Source organism: Schistocerca gregaria, chromosome 1 (assembly GCF_023897955.1).
Source record: "Schistocerca gregaria isolate iqSchGreg1 chromosome 1, iqSchGreg1.2, whole genome shotgun sequence".
Taxonomy (NCBI): Eukaryota; Metazoa; Arthropoda; class Insecta; order Orthoptera; family Acrididae; genus Schistocerca; species Schistocerca gregaria.
The window spans coordinates 626,455,443-626,478,587 of NC_064920.1; the positions used below are offsets into that span (position 1 = coordinate 626,455,443).

The 23,145-nt window shown below is 39.7% G+C and overlaps 1 protein-coding gene across 2 annotated transcripts in view; it reads left to right on the forward strand.

The window, feature by feature from the left end:
• LOC126299800 (TBC1 domain family member 19) overlaps positions 1 to 23,145 on the forward strand; it is a 166,287-nt gene that overhangs the window by 10,885 nt on the left and 132,257 nt on the right. For both annotated transcript variants that reach the window (XM_049991675.1, XM_049991676.1), the window contains exon 3: positions 8,984 to 9,122. In XM_049991675.1, the coding sequence (XP_049847632.1) occupies positions 8,984 to 9,122 (139 nt within the window). The remainder of the gene's footprint in view (positions 1 to 8,983; positions 9,123 to 23,145) is intronic.

Below are 23,145 nucleotides of genomic sequence, written 5' to 3' on the forward strand. Positions count from 1 at the left end.
GAGATCAAAATAATAAAATGAATAAGATTATTAACTTGAAGTAAAAAGCAGAAAAGTGGTGGATGTGTATGATGTAGGAAGAGGCATTACAAAAGGGATTAGAAAAAATACAAAAAGTTAAGTGATAGTGAACTGAAGAGAACCAAAAGTGAAGAGCTGGATAAAGTGTAGTGTTTCCAAAGGACAAGCAAAGATAATGCCATTTGCAAATTGCGAGTTTGGAAGTTCAATAAATTTTATGAATAATGCTGTGAAAAAGTGTCATATTTGCACAGATTGTATTATTCACCATGACAGTATGTGTGTTCCATGTTGTTTTATATCAAAAGTGACTGAAAAATTTAAGGAGGAAACAGAAAGACTCATTATAACTGTGGGAGCATAGCTAGCACCTCTGAGACCTTGTACGAAAACATGTGAGAAACATGAGAAAACTTTTGTTTATGTAAAGGAAGGTTGACAAAGGGAATTATGTGCGTCAAATTCAAGGCAGTGTACCACAACAGCTGTGTGAGTTCTGACCCCTAGCAGAAACTCTGGGTATGTACAAAATGTAATGATGAGTCAGGCCAAAAACTAATGAACAAAGATTGCACCAGTGAGATTATGAAGTGGGACTTAAGCAACAAAAATATTATGAAGTAAAACTGTATGCTTTATGTAACAAGCTAAGTGAACAAAGGAATAAACTGGACAGTATTTGACACCTGGAATTGTGAAAATAAAAACTTTATCAATAGTGAATGTGAAAAGTGCAGGAAAACAGCAAAAAGTGGTTAAGTGCAAAGCAAAGTTTCACTTTTAAGGTGGAAAGATGGACCTGTCATCGAAAGCAGAGAGAAACTCCATGATGGAATGGAAATGTAATACCTGCAGAAATGTATCACATGGCAGGCCTGATATTCCTTAAAGTGCTTAGTGTAGCCAATGATGAAAGTGTTTCTGCGATATCTGGTGAAGGAACATTACCAGCAAATGCCACAATACCAAATTCTCACATGTGTCAACAAGTTGCTGAAAAATCAGATCACTGTGAGTCTACAGAATATTACATACATACTTTATTCTGCAGTTAACATTCCGATCGCTTAGGGAAACTTATGATTCTTACTGATAGCCAGACATGGAATTGCCTCACAGATTAATGAAACATCGAATGTGAGATCCATGAGCTTTACTAAGCCTGGGGCCTCCCTCTTGGAAATTAGTAAGCATATACACTCAGAAGTAATTGGTAAATGTCATCAAACAATTTCATAACACAGTCTGGTGGATCTAATAAAAAATATAAAACTGAAATACTCATGGCCTGCTGGGAGTTAAAGAAGTGTCTGGGTCATCTGACTCTCATAAACGTTCTGTTTGTGAACATTTCATGACTTACCACACTGGTCCTGCATAAACAAGAAAATTAATGCTGCTAACGAATGTTTTTTGAATATATGTAAACAGTTTAAAAACATAAGAATTATAGACATCACTGTGATTGAGTGCAGATTCCCCATTGGACCCTATTTGAATGGTCTTTAAAAACAAATTGTGCCACAGAAAATTCTTGAAGAAATAAGAAGTGCCACCTAATACAAACAAGATAATGTTACGCTACTAAAAATACTGTGATGAGAACATCTTTTTTTGTAGGACAAGCTCCAATGAGCAGCCCAGCACATGTCAAAAACAATGTCATAAGTAATTGCAAGCAGAAAAATCATTGACCAAAACTAGTCCACTAATACATAAAATCAAAATTTTGGGTTTTGTTCCAGAATATGCAAAGCATAAGTGGGAAAAATTAGAACTACAAATATTTTTAGAAAGCCTCAAACACTCTATAGATTTGTTTCGTATAGCTGAGCTTTTGCTTAAAGATGATGATGCTGCCTATTTTTCCCTTCCAGGCTTTCAGATGGTTAACCATTTTTGTAGAACTAACAAACATCAAGGTGGCTATCTAATACATGCTAGAGGTAATGTAGAATGTAATACATTACTTAAAACCAAGTGTATGAATTATGGAAAGCATTTTGAACACAACACAATAGATATTAATTCTCTTAATCTTATAGTTATAAGCCTCTACAATCTATCTGATGGTAACAGAAGAATATTGACCTCCAAACCGGACAGATTACCACAACACTGCAATTCAAAATACCCCAATATTACCCAGTTCCACTGCTTCCCAGAAAGTAGTGAAAAGTTGCTATGATATAACTTGTAAAACATAAACAGTAAACCTACTAGATTAACTAATACCAGTTCCTCTGCAACAGGGGATTTTTTTTCCCTATTGAAAAGTCATCAGCTTGCACATTAGACAACATGTCTAACAGCACAGCAAATCACAATTGCTTGGTACTACATATGACCATGCCAGTTGCAAATAAGCAGACAGAAGCTCTGCAGGGCACAACTGGCCACAAAAACAATGTAGCAAATCTCACACATCTGTTCCATGAAACTGATTGGAAGGATATCTATTGTGCGATGAATATAGAGAATAAGGTTCATGAATTTGTGAGTGTCTTGCATCACTGTTATGAAGTGGCATTCCCAAACTAAAGATGCAGAAAAACAATACCCATGCAAAATGTCTAAAGCCAGAAATATTAATGTCTCGCAGAAATAAGAGACTGTTATATGCCTACAGTAAAACTACAGACTGTAAGTTAGGACATAACCGTTTAAAACAGTATAAAAGAATTCTAACTGAGGTAATTCAGGAAGCAAAGAAAAGTATAATCAGCAGTTCATAATTAATTCAAGAAATAAATCAAAAGCCATGCGGAAATTGATCAATAAAACACTTGGTATAAAAGGCAAGATACACTCAATAACATGCATTAAAAGTGATGATGGTGTTATCAGTGACCCTAAACAATTATGTGAAATATTCAATAACCAATTAATAAACATTGATGATAAGCTTTCTTCTTTAATCAAGTCTCCTGCACCGATTTGTCATTCAAATTCAGTGTTACTTCCACAATCATTTCTTCTTGATCCGATCACACCAAAAGAAATCTGTGGCATTATAAGGCAGAACCCAATAAAAATTCCTGGGGTTTGATGGTATATCTGATCACCTTTGAAAACAAATATACCATCCTGTGTGTGACCCACTGTCAGATATAATAAACTGCTCCTTATCAGGTCAATTCTCCAGAATTTTCAAGGCAACAAAACGTGTTCCTCCATTTAAAAAAGATGAAAGGAGTGATGTTAAAAATGCAGACCTACCTCCATCTTACCAAGCATGTCAGAAGTCCTTGAGAAAGCATTATATGATGATATTATTAATTTCTTGGAAAGTAACTGCATACGGAGTCTCCACCAGTTTGACTTTTGGAAAGGGAAATCAATAAATGGAGCATTATATTCATTTTTAAATGAAATTTGTTGTGCACTCAAAGTAAGGAAACTTGCAACATTTGTGTTCCTTGAGCTTGCAGAAGATTCCAGTCTTGTCAGTCTTGAATTACTTTAGGAGAAACTGCTTTGTTATGGAAGTAGGGAAAATTGCAATAGCTCGTTTAGGTCATATCTTTCAGACTGTGCTCCAAAAGCAGTACTAACCTCAAAAAATGGTGAAAGTGTTCAATCAAAAGAGCAAGTAGTAAGAGAAGGCATTCCTCAAGGTTTTGTACTTGGTCCCCTTTTATTTCTGCTATTTGTCAATGATCTGCCTCAAAGCATTCAGAAAGATCTACCAGTAATGTTAGCCAGCGACACCAATATACTGTTTTCTAATCACTGGCCTCATCAGCTCAAGACCAAAATTGTTGATACACACTGTAATCTGGTAAAAAGGTTAAACAAAAACACACTTCTCAGCCTACATTAATATCCCCTTGGCACAAAAGGTATCACCTGTATTATGAAAGGGACATTTGGTACTCAACATATAGCGGAGATGCTGACTCGCAGACAGGCACAACAAAAAGACTGTCAGAAAGTGATCTTTCTATCAAAAAGGCCATCATTGGAAATGGACAACACACACACACACACACCCACACACACACACCCACACACACACACACACACACACACACACACACACACACACACACACACACACACATGCAAAAACAACTTACATATACATGAACACAGTTCTTGGCTGCTGAGGCCAGATGGCTAGCAGCAGCGCATGATGGAAGATGCAACCAGATGGTGGAGATAAGGAGGCTGGAGCAGGGAAGCTGAGGGATAGCAGGGTAGGGATGGAGGATGGTAAATTGCTGCTTGTGGGAGCATACAGGGTAGGGCTGGAGAGAGGGTACAGCAGCTAGATGCAGTCAGGGGGTTAGATGGTGGACGGGGGGCCACCAGGAAAGGCAAGAAGTAAAAAGACTGTGGGTGCGTTGCTGGACTAGAGGGCTGTGTAGTGCTGAAATGGGAACAGGGAAGGTGCTAGATGGGTAAGGACAATGACCAATGAAGGTTGAAGTCAGGAGGATTATGGCAACTTGGGATATATTGCAGGGAGACCTTCTCACCTGCACAATTCAGAAACGCTGGTGTTGGGGACAGATCCAGATGGCACTGGCTGTTAGACAGGCATTGAAATGAAGAATGTCATGTTGGGTGGCATGCTAAGCAACAGTGTGGTCCAGCTGTGTCTTGGCCACAGTTTGGCAATGGGCATTCATGTGGATAGTCAGCTTGTTGTTTGTCATGCCCACGTAGAATCCAGCACACCGATTTCAGTTTATCTTGTAGATCATGTGACTGGTTTCATAGGTAACCCTGCCTTTGATGGGGCAGGTGATGCCTGTGACCAACAAGGAGTAGGTGGTGGTGGTGGGAAGATCTGTGACAGGAAGATCTTGCATTGAGGTTTATTGCATCGATATGTGCCATGAGGCAAGTGATTAGAAGCAGGAGTTGTATAGGGATGGATGTGGATATTGTGTGGGTTCAGTGGGCAGCAGAATACCACTGTGGTAGGAATGGGAAGGATAGTGAGTAGGACATTCCTCATTTCAGGGCACAACGAGAGGCACTTCTTGTTGTCACCTGAAGTGAAATGTGTACACAATATTCTCTTCCATCCCTACACAACCACTACTCCCAACCCCTTGCCTCATGGCTCATATCTCTGCAGAAGGGCAGGGTAGCAGGAAGGGAGAGAAGTAAAAAGACTGTGGGTGTGTTTGTGGAATAGATGACTGTGTAGTGCAGGAATGGAAACAGTGAAAGGGTTAGATCGGTAAGCACAATGACTAACGAAGGTTGAGGCCAGGAGGATTTTGGGAATGTAGGATATATTGCAGGGAGAGTTCCTACCTCATTTATTGATAAGATCCAACTACAAGTATGTATCTTCTGTGTTGTGGGATAGAATTCCTTACTTTGATGCACAGGTCATTAACAAGCCTTTGTCAGACATAAAGCTGTGAACTGAGGGGTTCAGCAGAATCAAAAGAAATTACATCTTTCATCAGTGTCTAGGTTTGAGAACTGAAGATTTCTGGTAGTTGTATGACAAGCTGCAACGTTCATTGTAACCAGGCATCTTTGTCACAGAGCTAGATAATGTTCTATGATTAACAATGGTGTGATCAGTGTATTTTAAGTTTATCTCTCTCTTTTTGGAAAACTTTCAGCTAAGCAACAGATAATAGTAAAACAACTTACCCTCATTCTGAGCTGAAGAGCTGATTCATTGTGGAGTAATATTAGCACAGTTTTTCAGATAAGTTTATGGAAAGTTGCAATATACAAAATGGAAACCAAACGTCATCATAATCCTGACAGCAGCCAGTAGTGTGTGGAGGGATTAGTTTTGAGAAATAAATGAGCACTTTAGCCCCAGCTTTTTTCATCATGTGCAGTATGTGTGATAAACATTGTGACTGATGTTGAGAAATGAATGAACAATGAAGCAATAACTTTTTTTATGCTGTGTGCAAGAACATAAAAAAACGGTGTTGAGCACAATGGATAAGCTGAATGAGGCTGTGCTGTTTTTGTCAGACCATCCTTGTATTCAAACGGGTGGAGGCCATCCAGATTCAGCTATAAAGGATCTCAATCAATGCTCACATAAATTTTGTTTATTAGCAGTACCAGTTATGATTCTTTAGGCATTTTCAATAACCCATAATGCTCCTTAGCCAATCTTTCCATCAGAATGTAGCAGGAGTGAGCATATCCTCGAAGCTCCTGCTAGAGGACTCCAGATTTAGTTTTCTGTGATTTCCTGAAATTACTTCAGTAAAACATGAGGGCGGTTCCTACTGTAAAGCATGGTGAGGTCTTGTCCATCTTTGCCAGACTAGATATTTATGCTGTAAATGCCAGTATAAATGTAGTATTTTCCTTTCCCTAAAATACCACAACATATTCAGTATTCTTGCAAGAATGATTCATAGGTGAATAAAACTGCTACTGCTGCTACTACTACTGCTATTTAATTACTGCTGGCAATCCCATAAGTAGGTCAACAAGTAATATAGAGAGAGCTGCGCTTTTTGGTTTACTTATCCACATGCAGATACCAGCATCCTAGTGTCTAGGAATTGCATATTCTAAGTTTCGATTAATGTGTTCTCATTGATTTCTATTTCTGGGAGCAGTAAGTCATTTTTATTTGTAAGGAATTCCAGGCTATGAAAATTTGTTTGCTATGAACCAGGTGTGAACTTTTTCCCTCATTTTCAAACAATGCAAAGCCCAGGATGGAATAACAACAGTATTATAAAGAAGATAGACTACTACTTATCATTTAGAGGAGGCATTGAGTTGCAAACAATCGAAATGAAAAGACTGCTAAACATTTAACCTTTCAGAAATAAAAGTTGTTCTTCAGAAAGAGAAAACACACACACATTCACACACACATTCACACAAACACGACTCTCACACATGACCACTGGCTCCAGTCACTGTGGACCAGTTCCCTTATTTGCTTTGTTGTGTCTGTTATGGATTAGTTCGGAACCTTTACTAGTATACTTGTATCACCTACACATATATCTAAATGCATACTCTGCGAACCACTGTGAAATGTGTATTTCCCAGTGTTCCATTCATCAGAGTTTCTTTTCATTCTATGTGAATTTGGAGCCCTCAGCTAGAATGAATGTTTAATTGTCTCTCTTCTTACTGTAATTTGTTTAATCTTGACTCTACAGTCCATTTGTGAGCAATACATAAGAAATCCCTCTCATAATTCTGATTTTCAGAATTTTGTGAGTAGGCTTTCATGGGATATTTGGTATCTAGTTCCAAGTATCTGCTAGTTCTGTTTCATCAGCATCTCTTTGACTATATCCTGTAGATCAAATCTGTAAGGACTCATGCTGCCCTTCCTTGTGTGTTTTATCCACTATTGGTCTGTTTCATATGTGCCTGTTCTAAGACAGGTTGCACAAGAGTTTTATAAGCAGTTTCCTTTGTAAACTGATTTTACTTTCACCCATTCCCTACCATTGAACCAAAGTCTGGTAATTGCTTTACCTAGAGCTGAGGTTACATGATCATTCCCTTACATATCCCCATCCATCATCACACTTAGGTATTGGCAGGAATTGACTGATTCTATTTCTGATTCATTGATATTGTAATCATATGATAGTACATTTTTTTTTCATTTTCTGAAATACACAGTTTTAAATTTCTGAATGTTTCAAAGAAATTATCATTGTTTCCACAACACTGAAATCTTATCAATATTGGATTGGATACTTGTGGAAATTTTGCTGGTAGTACTTCATTCTCTGCAGAAAGAATGAAGTTACTATTAATATTATCTGTGGTGTCATTAATTAACTACATGAACAAAGAGGGTCCCAACAAACGTCCCTTGGCACACACAAAGTTATTTCTAAATCTGTTGAGGAGTCTCCATCCAAGATGCCATGTTGTATCCTCCTTACTAAAAAATCTTCAGTTCAGGCATAAAATTTCTTTCATTCCCTGTGTGATCATACTTTTATTAACAATCATTGGTGTGGTACTTAGTCAAATGCTTTAGGATGTGAAGAAATATTGCCTTGATTCATGGGTTTCAAGGTCTCATGTGGCATGCTGGTTGCCATGGAGGAGCTCATTTTGTTTAGGATACCTCATTTGTTTTAAGGTTATACAACAGATGGATGTCAATGACACAGAACAGTAGTTTACTGGCTCACTTCTGTTACCCTTCTTGCAGGCAGGTGTGACCTGCACTCTTTTCCAACTATGGGTACAGTTTCAAAAAGCCACTTTTAGCCACTGAAGCTAATATCTTCTTCTCTTAGCTATTTGGTGGTGTGAACTTTAAACTGTGTTAGTATTCCTGAGTCATCCTTCATGAAAGAAATGTTGAAAATTGGAGTTCAGGTTTTCTATTTTTGCTTTGCTACCCTCAGTTTCAGTTCCCATGTCATAAGAAAATTCATAGTTTTTGAAGCATCCTTTTTGGTAAATCATTTATCTCAATCAAGAACAGCATAAATGCAATACTGAACTTTGCACGGCAGCAAGTCTATTTTTTTCTAACTAAAAATTATATTTTTTATGAGTCCTCTATTTACTGTTGTTGAGATATGACTCCATCCAAGCAAGGGAGATGTCTTTAACATCAATGTGTTTCCCCCTGACATTTGAAACATCCAGTTATGTATTTAAGTTTTCAGTAAGTAAACTTTTAACCATTAACTGACTGCATATAGATTCTTTAGTCATATTCTTTTTTTCTCGTGTATTGCTTGTTGGAGACTAGCACTTCAGCTGTACATGTTAGAAGTATTCCTGACAAATATTTAATTTATATGCAAATTTTAAGTATATACATTTAGAAGAGTTAGATTTGTGAACAATGTTGAGCTAAGTATCATAGTTGTTATATTAGATTTTAATATTGCCCATTTCATTATATGTAATACATAATTGCTCAGACATAGTTTATTAAGCAGACCATGTAATATTGTTCAGTTTGAAAGTCATTAGCTTACATATTGGAAGTATATTATAAAAGATATGTAATATTTAGTTGCAGTGGGAGAAAAGGGTGCACAAATCCCTGAATTCAATGTGCAGTGAACTTGGTGTAGCACTGGCTCGTTTGAGACTAGCATCTGACAAGGATGAATTAATAGAAAAATGGACAGAGCTAAGCACATACGACATTGGCAAGTATATTTTACTAATTCTGTAGGCCTTACAGATTGGTAGACCATTTATTTTGTACCTGAGACTTGGGTTATTATTCATAAGATCCTAGAATAAGGTAATTTAAGTCACAGATTCAGAAAAGTAAATATTTCCATTATTTTTAGTTCCTGGAGGTGTGTTGGTGTTATTAAAGGAATGTACTTAAAACTAAAGTTGCTCTTTTGATTCATATATAAGTGTATACTTTCAAGATTAATAATATTAAGATTATGCACAAGTTTCAGACATTATTACTGTAATAACGCATCCATAGAACAATTGTCTTCTGTCATTTACTGTGCTTGTAAATACTCTCTGAATTTTTAATTTGAAGAAATTCTGTACTCTTTGTTAGCTGAAGAATGCAGAGTGTTATGTGAAAATACAGGATACATTTTTATTTTTTAATGCAAATAAAGTGAAGAAAGATGACATTGGTGCTGCTTTCAGACAATTTAAGTTGAGAAAAAATTACAAAACTGACTCCCTCATCCAAAAAGAACTACTCTAACGTGGTCAGTTTGCTGGTTTTTGAAAAGACATACCCAATACAGGTCATGATGAATTGTAGCCAGTCAGCGTGCAGTATTTGCATAGTATAAGCAAGCCCTAAAAAACTGTGATTAGTGTATGGGTACTTCACAGTGCAAATGAGAAATGATAGCATGTACGATTTAGTACATCTTTACTTGTGTGGCACCAATTACTTAGAAGACAACAGCAGTGATTCCTATTGCAAAATCATGTGCTTTTATGTTAACATCGAAAACATAATGGATAAGCTGAATCCTAAAGCTATATTTCAAAATAAAATTTATGTTCCTCCATGAAAAGCGATGGAATGTATCTGGTGGGATACATTAGGTGTTGAGTACTATGCTTCTCAGAACTGTAACTATTCTAAATGATGTTTTGTACCAACAAGTTGGATACTTTGGAGCTGCAGCTAAACAAAAATCATGGAGAATATTAGACAAAGTAATGCTGTAACTTAATAATACCGTACATGCACATACTCCAGTAACATGATAAATACAATTAAGCAGGCTTGACTAGGGGATGATTCCACATGACTCATAATTTTTTGGTGTTTCTCCTTCTGATTATCATATGTTGTGCTGTATAGATATTCTGTTAATTCCAGTATTGTGTGTGTGTGTGTGTGTGTGTGTGTGTGTGTGTGTGTGTGTGTGTGTGTGTGTGTGTGTGTGTGTGTTTTCAATATATATTAAATAAATAAAACTGTGTGACAGACAAAAACAAGATGCCTTGTGTTGGTCTGGTGTACCTGGAAGAATGGGAGAGTGGAATGTTAGCATTTCTTGCTTGTCAGGATGTTCTCAAGTCTTCCTGGGGCATTGTGGGGTGCATAGCTGGTTTGAGACACAGTTATGATATGTGAGGTAGCAGCAGACAAATCAGCAATGAATATCAAACAGTTGTTTGTTAATTTATTCATTGAGTGAAATGTCTTCTCTGGTGTGGTCTGGCATTCCCTTGAAATATTCTGCAATTATAGCACCACGCAAGGAAGACATGGTATGTGGACAATACACCCTGCTTGGGCAGCTGCATGCCAACCTGGTGTCAATGGCATGCGGTGTTGAATCATCAGCAGTGTCCATACCACTGCTCATGACTGCTGGGCACAGCACAGAGCATTCCAATTGCCATTGTGGTAGGCTGTGGTGCTGCTCAGAGTGTAATCTAAACCACTGGCTAGAGAATGGTAGCAGGGAGCAGGTGGCTGGTGGAATTTGGCAATAACAAGCAGCCCTGTATAGGTGATGGTAAAGTACTGGGTTCCGAGTGTTGGGCAGTCATCCAGCAGTCCTTAGATCATGGTCCTACAACAGCAGCAGTGACAGTGACATAGTTGCAGTGAAGACACCAATTCTGAAGCTGACAAAAACTGGGTTCACCTACTTTGGCCAACTGGATGCACATCATGGGCTGGCTATGGGCAGATTTAAATACAGCCACTCAGTGGTGATTCATTTGAAGTGAAGTATTGTGTGTCACCATGGAAACATCTGGAATAAGGTCAGCAACATGCTTCCATCTGTTATTAGAGGCAGCAGTGTGTCAAAATACAAAAGCTTCCTGATGTCTCAGGTCATTGACATGTGTAAGCAGTAGTATGGAAGCAGACACATGGTAAGGGGTCTTCCTCTCAGTAGGACAGTGACCATGTCTGCTGTTGCTCCAGATAAAGCACTGGTATTGGCTGTGGCTTAGACCATTACAACTACTCTCGCCTAAGAAAAAATCTGCTCTCAGATTTCCATTGAAAATTTTGATGTAACATAAGCACCAAGTTATTTGTAAGTATTTAATTTTTGCAGTTTTGACATCATTCATGGTAGCATTTGGTTCTTTATATTATTTACACTTCTTTTCAGCTCCATTAACACTTGGCTCATCACTGAGTCTATAAGTTCGCATTTACACACTCTCCACTTCAACTCAGTTTTAGTCCTGCTAGCAGCTACATCATTTCACATCATGTGGATAGAACAGTGTCCAGGGAGGCATCCTATCAGCTAATTGTCCCACTTAGTATTTGTTGTTGTTGTTGTTGTGGTCTTCAGTCCTGAGACTGGTTTGATGCAGCTGTCCATGCTACTCTATCCTGTGCAAGCTTCTTCATCTCCCAGTAACTAATGCAGCCTACATTCTTCTGAATCTGCTTAATGTATTCATCTCTTGGTCTCCCTCTACAATTTTTACCCTCCACACTGCCCTCCAGTGCTTAATTGGTGATCCCTTGATGCCTCAGAACATGTCCTACCAACCGATCCCTTCTTCTAGTCAAGTTGTGCCACAAACTCCTCTTCTACCAAATTCTATTCAATATGTCATCATTAGTTACGTGATCTATCCATCTAATCTTCAGCATTCTTCTGTAGCACCACATTTCAAAAGCTTCTATTCTCTTCTTGTCTAAACTATTTATCGTCCATGTTTCACTTCCATACATGGCTACACTCCATACAAATACTTTCAGAAACGACTTCCTGACACTTAAATCTATGCTCGATGTTAACAAATTTCTCTTCTTCAGAACTGCTTTCCTTGCCATTGCCAGTCTACATTTTATATCCTCTCTACTTCGACCATCATCAGTTATTTTGCCCCCCCAAATAGCAAAGTTCCTTTACTACTTTAAGTGTCTCATTTCCTAATCTAATTCCCTCAGCATCACCCAACTTAATTCGACTACATTCCATTATCCTCGTTTTGCTTTTGTTGATGTTCATCTTATACCCTCCCTTCAAGACACTGTCCATTCCATTCAACTGCTCTTCCAAGTCCTTTGCTGTGTCTGACAGAATCACAATCTCATCGGCGAACCTCAAAGCTTTTATTTCTTCTCCATGGATTTTAAAACCTACTCCGAATTTTTCTTTTGTTTCCTTTACTGCTTGCTCAATATACAGATTGAATAGCATCGGGTAGAGGCTTCATCCCTGTCTCACTCCCTTCCCAACCACTGCTTCCCTTTCATGCATCTCGACTCTTATAACTGCCATCTGATTTCTGTAGAAATTGTAAGCTGCCTTTCACTCCCTCTATTTTACTCCTGCCACCTTTAGAATTTGAAAAGTGTATATTCCAGTCAACATTGCCAAAAGCTTTCTCTGAGTCTACAAATGCTAGAAACGTAGGTTTGCCTTTCCTTAATCTTTCTTCTAAGATAAGTCATAGGGTCAGTATTGCCTCACGTGTTCCAACATTTCTACGGAATCCAAACTGATCTTCCCCGAGGTTGGCTCCTACCAGTTTTTCCATTCGTCTGGAAAGAATTCGCATTAGTATTTTGCAGCTGTGACTTATTAAACTGATAGTTCGGGTATTTTCACATCTGTCAACACCTGCTTTCTTTGGGATTGGAATTATTATATTATTCTTGAAGTCTGAGGGTATTGTGACTGTCTCATACATCTTGCTCACCAGATGGTAGAGTTGTGTCAGGACTGGCTCTCCCAAGGTCGTCAGTAGTTCTAATGGAATGTTGTCTACTCCTGGGGCCTTGTTTCACCTTAGGTCTTTCAATGCTCTGTCAAACTCTTCATGCAGTATCATTTCTCCCATTTCATCTTCACCTACATTCTCTTCCTTTTCCATAATATTGTCGCCAAGAACATCGCCACTGTATAGACCCTCTATATACTCCTAACTTTCTGCTTTCCCTTCTTTGCTTAGAACTGGGTTGCCATCTGAGCTCTTGATATTCATGCAAGTGATTCTCTTTTCTCTTTAATTTTCCTGTAGGCAGTATCTATCTTACCCTTAGTGAGATAAGCCTCTACATCCTTAGATTTGTCTTCTAGCCATCCCTGCTTAGCCATGTTGTACTTCCTATCGATCTCATTTTTGAGACATTCGCATTCCTTTTTGCCTGCCTCACTTACTACATTTTTGTATTTTATCCTTTCATCAATTAAATTCATTATCTCTTCTGTTCTCCAAGGATTTCTCCTAGCCCTCGTCTTTTTACCTACTTGATCCTCTGCTGCCTTCACTATTTCATTCCTCAAAGCTACCCATTGTTCTTCTACTGTATTTCTTTCCCCCATTCCTGTCAATTGTTCCTTTATGCTCTCCCTCAAACTCTGTACAACCTCTAGTTTAGTCAGTTTATCTAGGTCGCATCTCCTTGAATTCCCACCTTTTTGCAGTTTCTTCAGTTCTAATCTACAGTTCATAACCAATAGATTGTGGTCAGAGTCCACATCCGTCCCTGGAAATGTCCTACAATTTAAAACCTGGTTCCTAAATCTCTGTCTTACCATTTATATAATCTATCTGATACCTTTTAGTATCTCCAGGGTTCTTCCATGTATACAACCTTCTGTCATGATTCTTGAACCAAGTGTTAGCTATGATTAAGTCATTATCTATGCAAAATTCTACCAGGCGGCTTCCTCTTTCATTTCTTCGTCGCAATCCATATTCACCTACTACGTTTCCTTCCCTTCCTTTTCCTACTGTCGAATTCCAGTCACCCATGACTATTAAATTTTCGTCTCCCTTCACTACCTGAATAATTTCTTTTATCTCATCATACATTTCATCAATTTCTTCATCATCTGCAGAGCTAGTTGGCATATAAACTTGTACTACTGTAGTAGGTTTGGGCTTCTTGTCCACAATAATGCATTCACTATGCTCTTTGTAGTAGCTTACCCGCATTCCTATTTTTTTATTCATTATTAAACCTACTCCTGCATTACCCCTATTTAATTTTGTATTTATAACCCTGTATTCACCTGACTAAAAGTCTTGTTCCTCCTGCCACCGAACTTCACTAATTCCCACTATATCTAACTTTAACCTATCCATTCCCCTTTTTAAATTTTCTAACCTACCTGCCCGATTAAGGGATCTGACATTCCACACTCCGACCTGTAGAATGCCAGTTTTCTTTCTCCTGATAAGGACGGTGGTGGTGGTGGTGGTTAGTGTTTAACGTCCCATCGACAACGAGGTCATTAGAGACGGAGTGCAAGCTCGGGTTAGAAAAGTAGTGGGAAGGAAATCGGCCGTGCCCTTTCAAAGGAACCATCCTGGCATTTGCCTGAAACGATTTAGGGAAATCACGGAAAACCTAAATCAGTATGGCTGGAGACGGGATTGAACCGTCGTCCTCCCGAATGCGAGTCCAGTGTGCTAATCACTGCGCCACCTCGCTCGGTTGATAAGGACATCCTCCTGTGTAGTCCCCGCCTGGAGATCTGAATGGGGGACTATTTTACCTCTGGAATATTTTACCCAAGAGGACACCATCATCATTTAATCATACAGTAAAGCTGCATGCCCTCAGGAAAAATGACGGCTGTAGTTTCCCCTTGCTTTCAGCAGTACGCAGTACCACAACAGCAAGGCCATTTTGATTAGTGTTACAAGGCCAGATCTGTCAATCATCCAGACTGTTGCCCTGCAACAACTGAAAAGGCTGCTGCCCCTCTTCAGGAACCACACGTTTGTCTGGCCTCTCAACAGATGCCCCTCTGTTGTGGTTGCACCTACGGTATGGCTGTCTGTATTGTTGAGGCACTCAAGCCTCCCCACTAACGGTAAGGTCCATGGTTCATGGGGGGGACTTAGTATTTACACGATAAAATTCAGATCCCCATATTTGCCTACTACAAACATCACGTAGATCTAACAGGCAAGAAAAACTTGGATAAATTCTTGTATGTCGTTTTAAGATACAGCTTGCAATTATGCAAACAATATCTGGCACTTTCCAGTTCTGACTCAAAAAGTAGACATTCCTTGACCTGTACAACACAATTACACTAACCTACACAAATGCTGTTCTGTTGGATTATCATTGTGATCTGATCAAGTAGAGGAAACTATATAAGATGGAAAAGGATCAGTGAAACCCAATACCATCATTCTGTTCTTAGTCATACTGACCGGGAAGAACTCTATGACAAGCATAACTGTTAAACTTCATCCTTGCAATAAGCATGTAACACTTCATCATTGTATTTGTCATGCTTCTTCATAATGACCTTAATTTCTCAACACACAGATGCATCTCATTCTGAGAGAATACAAGTAGTACAGTGAACCCACTTCATGAGCTCTCTGATGCCATATACCTACTTCATGCCTTTTTCAGTCTCCCTCCTGTACCCATAATATTTTTTTACCTGTCTACCCTAAGAGAATATTTCTTAGGCTGCCTTCTCACCCCTACAACACCTTTGAAGAAGCTTTGTAAAACTTTCCCATCACATAATAACGAATTTCTATAGGAATCATTGGCAGATCTACTGTGAGTATGTGTGCTGTGTCCTGGCAGACCCAGAGCAGTTTAATTAATGTTTTGACACCTAATGAACATCTGACATTTGTGCAGTGCCTAGAGGGCTTTGGGCCAGTTATGCATAATGTAAAGACAGAAAATCTGAACCATCCTGCTCCCTTGTGACTCTCAGACCATGTTCTGCTTGTTAGGGCTGAATTACCAACAGTTAAATCTACCTTATTATTTAGCTCTTATGAAAATAATATATTGGTGCTCACCATAAAGATGACACATTGTGTTGCACAGAGGCACAACAAAAAGACTGTTATACATTGAGCTTTCAGCCTTTCTTCTTCAGAAAAGGACGTAAAACACACACACATTCACAAACAACAGCCATCTCATGTGCACATGACTGCAATCTCTAACCTCTCTATCCAGACTGCAGTTATTGTGTTGAACAAAAGCAGCAATCAGAAGTTGGGCATGGAAGTGGGAAGTACAGCAAAGTATGGGTGGAGGGAGAGAAGAGTGTGATGTAACATAGTGAGCAGGGACTAGAAGGCAACAGGACAAGGCTGCCTGTTGCAGAGCCAGGAGGCTGTGAGGGAAGAGAAGTGGGGATCAGAAAAGGAAAGGAACAGGGACAGGAAAAGTATAGTGTGTGCATTGGCAGGGCGTGTTAGACAGTGAGGGTGGAGAGATTTGAGTTGGGGGGAGGTGACAGGAGAGAGGGCAGAAACTGTTGGGTGTAGAGTGCAGGGACAGTAAGCTATCATAGGTTGAGGCCAGAGTAATTTTGGGAGAGGAGAATGCTCATAAGGATAACTCCCATCTGCACTGATCAGAAAAGCTGGTGGTCGAGGGGAGGATCCAGATGACCTGGATAGTGAACCGCCACTGTAATCAAGGCTGTTTTGTTGAGCTACATGTTATGCCACACAATGGTCCACTTTGTTCTTGGACACAGTTTGGCAATGGACATTCATCCTTGCGGACAACTGGTTGGTAGTCATAGCAATAAAAAATGTGGTGCAATGATTTTTCACAGGTGGCTTGACCTCTGATTGGGATAGGACAAGCTTATGACAGGACTGGAATAGGAAATTCTGTGTGGATAGATGGGGCAGAGCTTGCAGCTGGGTCTTCCACAGGGATACAATCCCTTTGGTAAGGGGCTGGGATTAGGAGTGGCATAGGGATGGACGAGGATGTTGTGGAGGTTAGGCAGCCAACAACAACCACTTTAGGAAGGGTGAGAAGGGAATTTGGTAGGATGTCCCTCATTTAATGACATGATGATAGATAATCAGAGCCTTGAAGAAGGATGTGGTGCAGTTGTTTCAGTTTGCAGTGGTACTGGGTGACAAATGGGTTGCTCCTTTTGTAGCTGGATCTTAGGGGGTGGTGGAATTATTGGAGGCATGTGGGGATACGGTGTGGAAAATCTGTTTGTAGACTAAAAATAAGTGATAATGCCTATTGGTGAAGGCTCTTTGTGATTTCTTCAGCAAACCAAACAAAGGAGTTCTTGTCACTGCAGATATGTTGTTCTCAGATGGCAGCGCTGTGTGACAAAGTTTTTGGTATGGAAAGGATGGCAGTTGTCAAAATGCAGCTACTGTTGGTGGTGGGTGAGTTTAATGTGGACAGAGGTCTGGATGGAGCGATTAGAGAGGGGGACGCCAGTGTCCAGGAAGGTGGTGGGCTGGGTCAAGGAGGACCAGGTGAAGCAGATGGGAGAGAGGATGTTGAGGCTGTGACAAAATGAGGACAGGGTGTCTTGAACCTGAGTCCAGACCATAAAGATCTCATCACTGAAACTGAATCAGAACAGGGTTTTGGGTTTCAGGAGGCTAGGAAGGTCTAGTCTAGATACCTCATAAACAAGATGGCATTGGAGGCTGCCATGTGGATGCCCCTGGCTGTGCCATGGAGAAGTAGAAGTAGTTGTATGTTAGGATAAAGTTAGTGAGGTTTATGAGGAATGAAGCTGTGGGGTCTGAGTGTGAAGGACATTGCAAGGGTAGAATTCAACAGCAGCAAGACCATGGGCATGAGGGATACAGGTGTATAGGGAAGTGATATTAGCAGTGACTAGAATGGATCCTGGAGGTTGAAGGGACGAGAGTTGTGGAGAGTCAATAGAGGAAATGGTTGATGTCTTTGATGTGGAAAGCTAAATTTCTTGCAGCAGGTTGAAGTTGGTGGTCAGTGAGGGCTGTTTTAGTGGGAGTGCAGTAATGAGCTACAATGTTTGGTTTGTGGATTTTAGGGAGCAAATAGAGGGTGAGTGTGTGGAAAGTCATAGGGGTGAGGAGGGAAATAGATTCAGGGAAGTAGTTCAGGGAGGACCTTAGGCTTTAAGCCAGGATTGTAGATTATGTTGGACTTGGGGATGGGATCACTCTGGCAGAGTTTATGGTGGTGAGGTCAGACAATTGGCAGAGGTCTTCCACCATGCAGTCACTGTGATTCATAACAACAGTAGTGGAAACTTTGTCTGCAGGTAGGATGATTAGATCAGGATAGCTTTGAGACTATGTATACCTGTCCTTTCACCTTCTGAAAGGTTGGTGTTCTTAGGAAGGGACTTGGGGAAGGATATTGATGCAAAGTTGGAGGTAAGTAATTCTTGAATTCCTGGAAGGTGATGAGGGGTGGTTAGATGAGAGGGGCAGTATGAAGCAGGAAAGGCAGGTTGGGGGGTTGTTTTGGGGAAGGAGACCAGACAGCAAGGTCATCGGTTTCATCGGATTAGGGAAGGATGGGGAAGGAAGTCGGCCATGCCCTTTCAGAGGAACCATCCCGGCATTTGCCTGGAGCAATTTAGGGAAATCACGGAAAACCTAAATCAGGATGGCCGGACTCGGGATTGAACCGTCGTCCTCTCGAATGCGAGTCCACTGTCTAACCACTGCGCTACCTCACTTGGTCAAGGAAAGGCAGGGTTCCTTGTTGAGATCAGGTTGCCTTTGGTGCGAGTGATTGGTGTGCAACGGAGCATTCAATTGCAGGTATCGACAGAATGACAGTAGTTCTTTGACAAATCCAACATCGTTGGATATGTGTGTTGGGCTGAAGGTGAGGCCTCTGGATAGGACTGAAACTTGTGTGTGACTGAGGACTTTGGTGGAAGGTTAAGAAAAGTGTCCCAGGATTGTTTCAGCTGTGAATTTAGTGGAGTTTTGTTAGGGAGTTTTGGAGAATGTCGCAAGTTCGAAAGGACAGCTAGGCAGGATCTGGGTGCCATGAAGGGTTCACGAGAAGGAACACCAGGGATTGGATAGTGGTTGGGTAGTGGTGCCCCAAGGCAGCAGTAGGATGGCAGCAGGTTGGATAACTTACAGGCTTGGTTTCTGAAATGCTTTTGTAAGTGCTGGAAAGAAACTTCCAGTTCTTTTAATCAATCTATGAATTGAATCTGCACTCCTCAATCAGTTAACATGAGTCTGAAATTGGTGAGATTGAAGTCTAATCCATATGGTAGACTAATGTCTTCTACCTTTGTTAATATCTCAGCAAGTTCACCTTCACTGCTGGCTGAAAGCACAGTGCCATCAGCAAATCACTTATGGTTAATAGCTCTGCCACCAATTGAAATGCTTTTAGTCCTTCTATCAAGAGCATTCCTGATGAGATGTTCTGCATAGATATTGAACAGCAAAGGGGGGGGGGGGGGGGGGGGGAGAGGGAGGATAGAACACAACCCTCTATGACACCTTTTGAAGCACTGAAGATATCAGACATACCTGCTCTGGTCTTCACAGCTGCTAGTGAATATTGTATAGACTTCTGATCAGTGCTGTCAAGTTTGATAGGACACTGAACTCTGCAAGCACCTGCCACAACTTTTCTCAGATAACACAGTCAGAGGCTTTCTTACAGTCAAGGGATCAGATGAAGGATATGGGAAACAGTGAGTGGCCAGAAGACTGGTCAAAGTCTCTCTTCACAGAACTATCACAATTTCTTGATTATTTGTCATATGTTGAGAATCTGTTCACAAGTTCCTTGTCCTTTAACAAAACCTGCTTGTACTATGGATATGTGAGGATGACTGTATGGTTTCGAAAACTGGTTCAATATGTAGTGCAAAATTTTGCTTGCATGGGGTATGAGAGCAATGGTTTGTTAGCTGGAGCAGTTACATGATTGACCCTTTCTTGTGTAGGGGGATGAAGAGAGACTTTGACCAGTCTTCTGGCCACTCACCCGTTTCCCATATCCTTGTATAAATTGACTGCACCACATCAGCACTTCTGGTCCCATTTCGTTAATCATCTCACCAGATATACTTTCTAGGGCAGAGGATGTATAGTTCTTCAGATGTTGTATTGTGATCTTTATTTCACTGCATAAAATTGTAGATACCAAGTAAGTTGCTCAACTGCTTGATGTCCTGTACTGTTTTTAATCTCAAAATACATGTTTTCACAGTACTATTTCCACCTCACAAGGGCTTCTTCCTTGTATCCAATAGTGTTTCCACTCTCTTCACCTACCACCCATGTATGAGGATTAAATTTGCAGTGATGCTTGTGAGTTTCCTGAAGAGATAACATACTTCACTTTGATTTTAATGTTTTTCCATCTCATCAGGGATACCATTAATGAAGTTTGATCTATCCTTTCTGAAATTCGATTGCATTTCTGTGCACAGCTTCTTCTATCCGTCTTGATCATGGGTGGTGTGGATACTAGTTTTCTTCAGACTGCTTCTCTCCTCAATTAGTTGTAGTGTGAACTGTGATAGCCACTGTCTTTGTGGCCATTCTGTGATGCTGGAAGTGATGATGGAGCACTTGGTTCCATGTTTGTGATGGTGGTGCATCTCTGTCGAGACTGATGCTGTGGAAGTTTGGTCGTCCTAGCTTACAAAATTCCTGAAGTGCTTCCTTATTTGTGAGTCTTAGTTGTCTCTCTCGACTCTTTTTGTTGGTTTTGAGCTTAACCCCTTAATTCCTGAATAAATTTATAGTTGAAAGATAAAAATGAAAAATTGTGGTGCTTTAGAGGTACCTGAAACACTCAGGAAAAAGCTGGGCTAATCAGAAGGACTGGTAGCTTCATGAAGAATCAGCATCTACTGGCACTGACATTCAAAAGCAGTTAATTTTTCAGTTATTGGCACAACATTGGCGTGATGTGAATACACAACAATCAGCATTACAGGGTTAATCCACAATCTCTTGGACAACAGTTTGTGTTACTTCCACAGTCAGCTCCAGGAAAGGTCATACAGTTCAAGATCAAAGTTTTCTAATGTCTTTGCACTAGGATAAAGTCAGTCTGGTTTCCAAATCTATCACCAGGTGACTACAAGTGGAGAGTTGTCTTGGGTGATGTTGGAGCATGGTGTTATGGACAGTCAAGTTGTTATTCACACAGAAATCTAAAAATACCTTCCCCTTTCTCTCATAATGTCCAACCACATATTGTAATAGTTTGTTTCTCCATTTTTAGCACTGAAGTCTCCTTGAATTATTGCCTGTTCTTAGTTAGGGATTTTGTTAAGGACTTGTTCCAATTGTTCATGGAACTTCTCTATCTTCTCATCTGATGCTGCAGCAGTGGGGGCATACATCTTGTTGATGTTGAGTTTACATGGAGAAGTGTTCATTTTTATGGAGATGCTCCTGTCATTAATGTATTCATAATGAAGAACACATTTGTTCAGATTTCTTGCAACCCCATCTCTGCTTTGGTCACTTCTCCCTGAAAAATACACGGAGTTCCTTCCTTGGGTCATGAAATGCCTACTTCCCCTCCAGTGAGCCTCACCAAGCCCAAGAATGTACAGGTCATTTGCACTCGTTTGTCTTTCTACTATACCATATTTTTCTGCCTGAAGTAGCCCATGCACATTCCATCTTACAATCTTTCTTACAATGCACAGAGATAATTTGTGCTGTGGTGTTGCTCTAATGACTTCTTACAACCCTGCCTCATTCTCTCCCCAAGAGATCTGATAAGGGGACTTGAAGTTCTGGATAATTTACAACTTAGCAAAACCAGGGAAAATTTCAATGGTGGGTTCCTGTTGCCATTCTCTGGGCTCCAAAACCTGTTTGCTCACCAACTCAGTTTCCCACTGGGGTCAGTTACTGAACCTTCTACTTAGTTGCTCAGCTTAATGGGGTCACCATATGTAGATAGGAAGTTGGAGTATTGAGGTGACAGAGGCTAAAAGGAGTCTCTTGCTGAGTTCTTGTAATCACGTATCACCTCTATTTTCTCTTTCCAGAGTCTCAAGATGTTCATACGACACACCCAGGTCATTTCCTTAAAATAAAACACCTTTTTTTTTCTTCAACAATGTACTAACTAAATATTAGCTGAGCAGATGAGTGCAGCAGCATCTTCTTCTGTAGGCTGTCTGTCTGGTGGTAGATTTTGCATGACTGTCGCTATCAGAGGTACATCATTCAACAAAGTGACAAATTTGCTTACAGTTTTTTTCCACAACCAGAACTTCAACCACATTCACTAGAAAATAGGTATAGATAAACGAAAGTACTTAATGAGCAATCAGAAAATTATATATGCATATTTAAAAGTAACTAGACAAAATAATTTCTTTCTAGGAGGTATAATAGGGCTAATGAATTTGAAAAGGCACTGTGAAATCCAAAGACTTTGGTAATTAACATTAATACATTTCTATTTATCTTGCCCAATCTCCATTAAGTGATGCTTATCATAATGACATTTAATTCAGAACTGAATCATACAGGTTAATAATTCACCTTATTAGTTTTCCTGCAAGCAATTTTGTTTCATAATCCACAATTAACATGCAGTAAGTTCATGTGCATATGTGATCATTCCATTAGTACAGATCATGAAAAATTTCTCATCAAAGTCAGATTAGGTAAATTATTTAAAAAGCAATTTCATTTTTGTAATCCTATGTAAAATTGATATTGTTACAGTACAGTAATTTGTGATCAACATTATTATTGACCATTCCACAAGTATAGACCATCACATGAATAACGTTTCTGTAAGAATTATCTCACTTTCACTGATAATTTTTATACTGATAACAAAACCACTAAAATCATTTAATACAAATTCCAAAATTGTTCAGTTATTATTTTATGCTAAATGAATAATTTAAAACTTGAAACGACAAAACTTGGCATTCACAAACACACTGTGCAACCAACGGTCACTTCTGACTTCTTTCTCATTGGCTGAGATGTGCAACCAGAAAAATACTCTAACTTGAC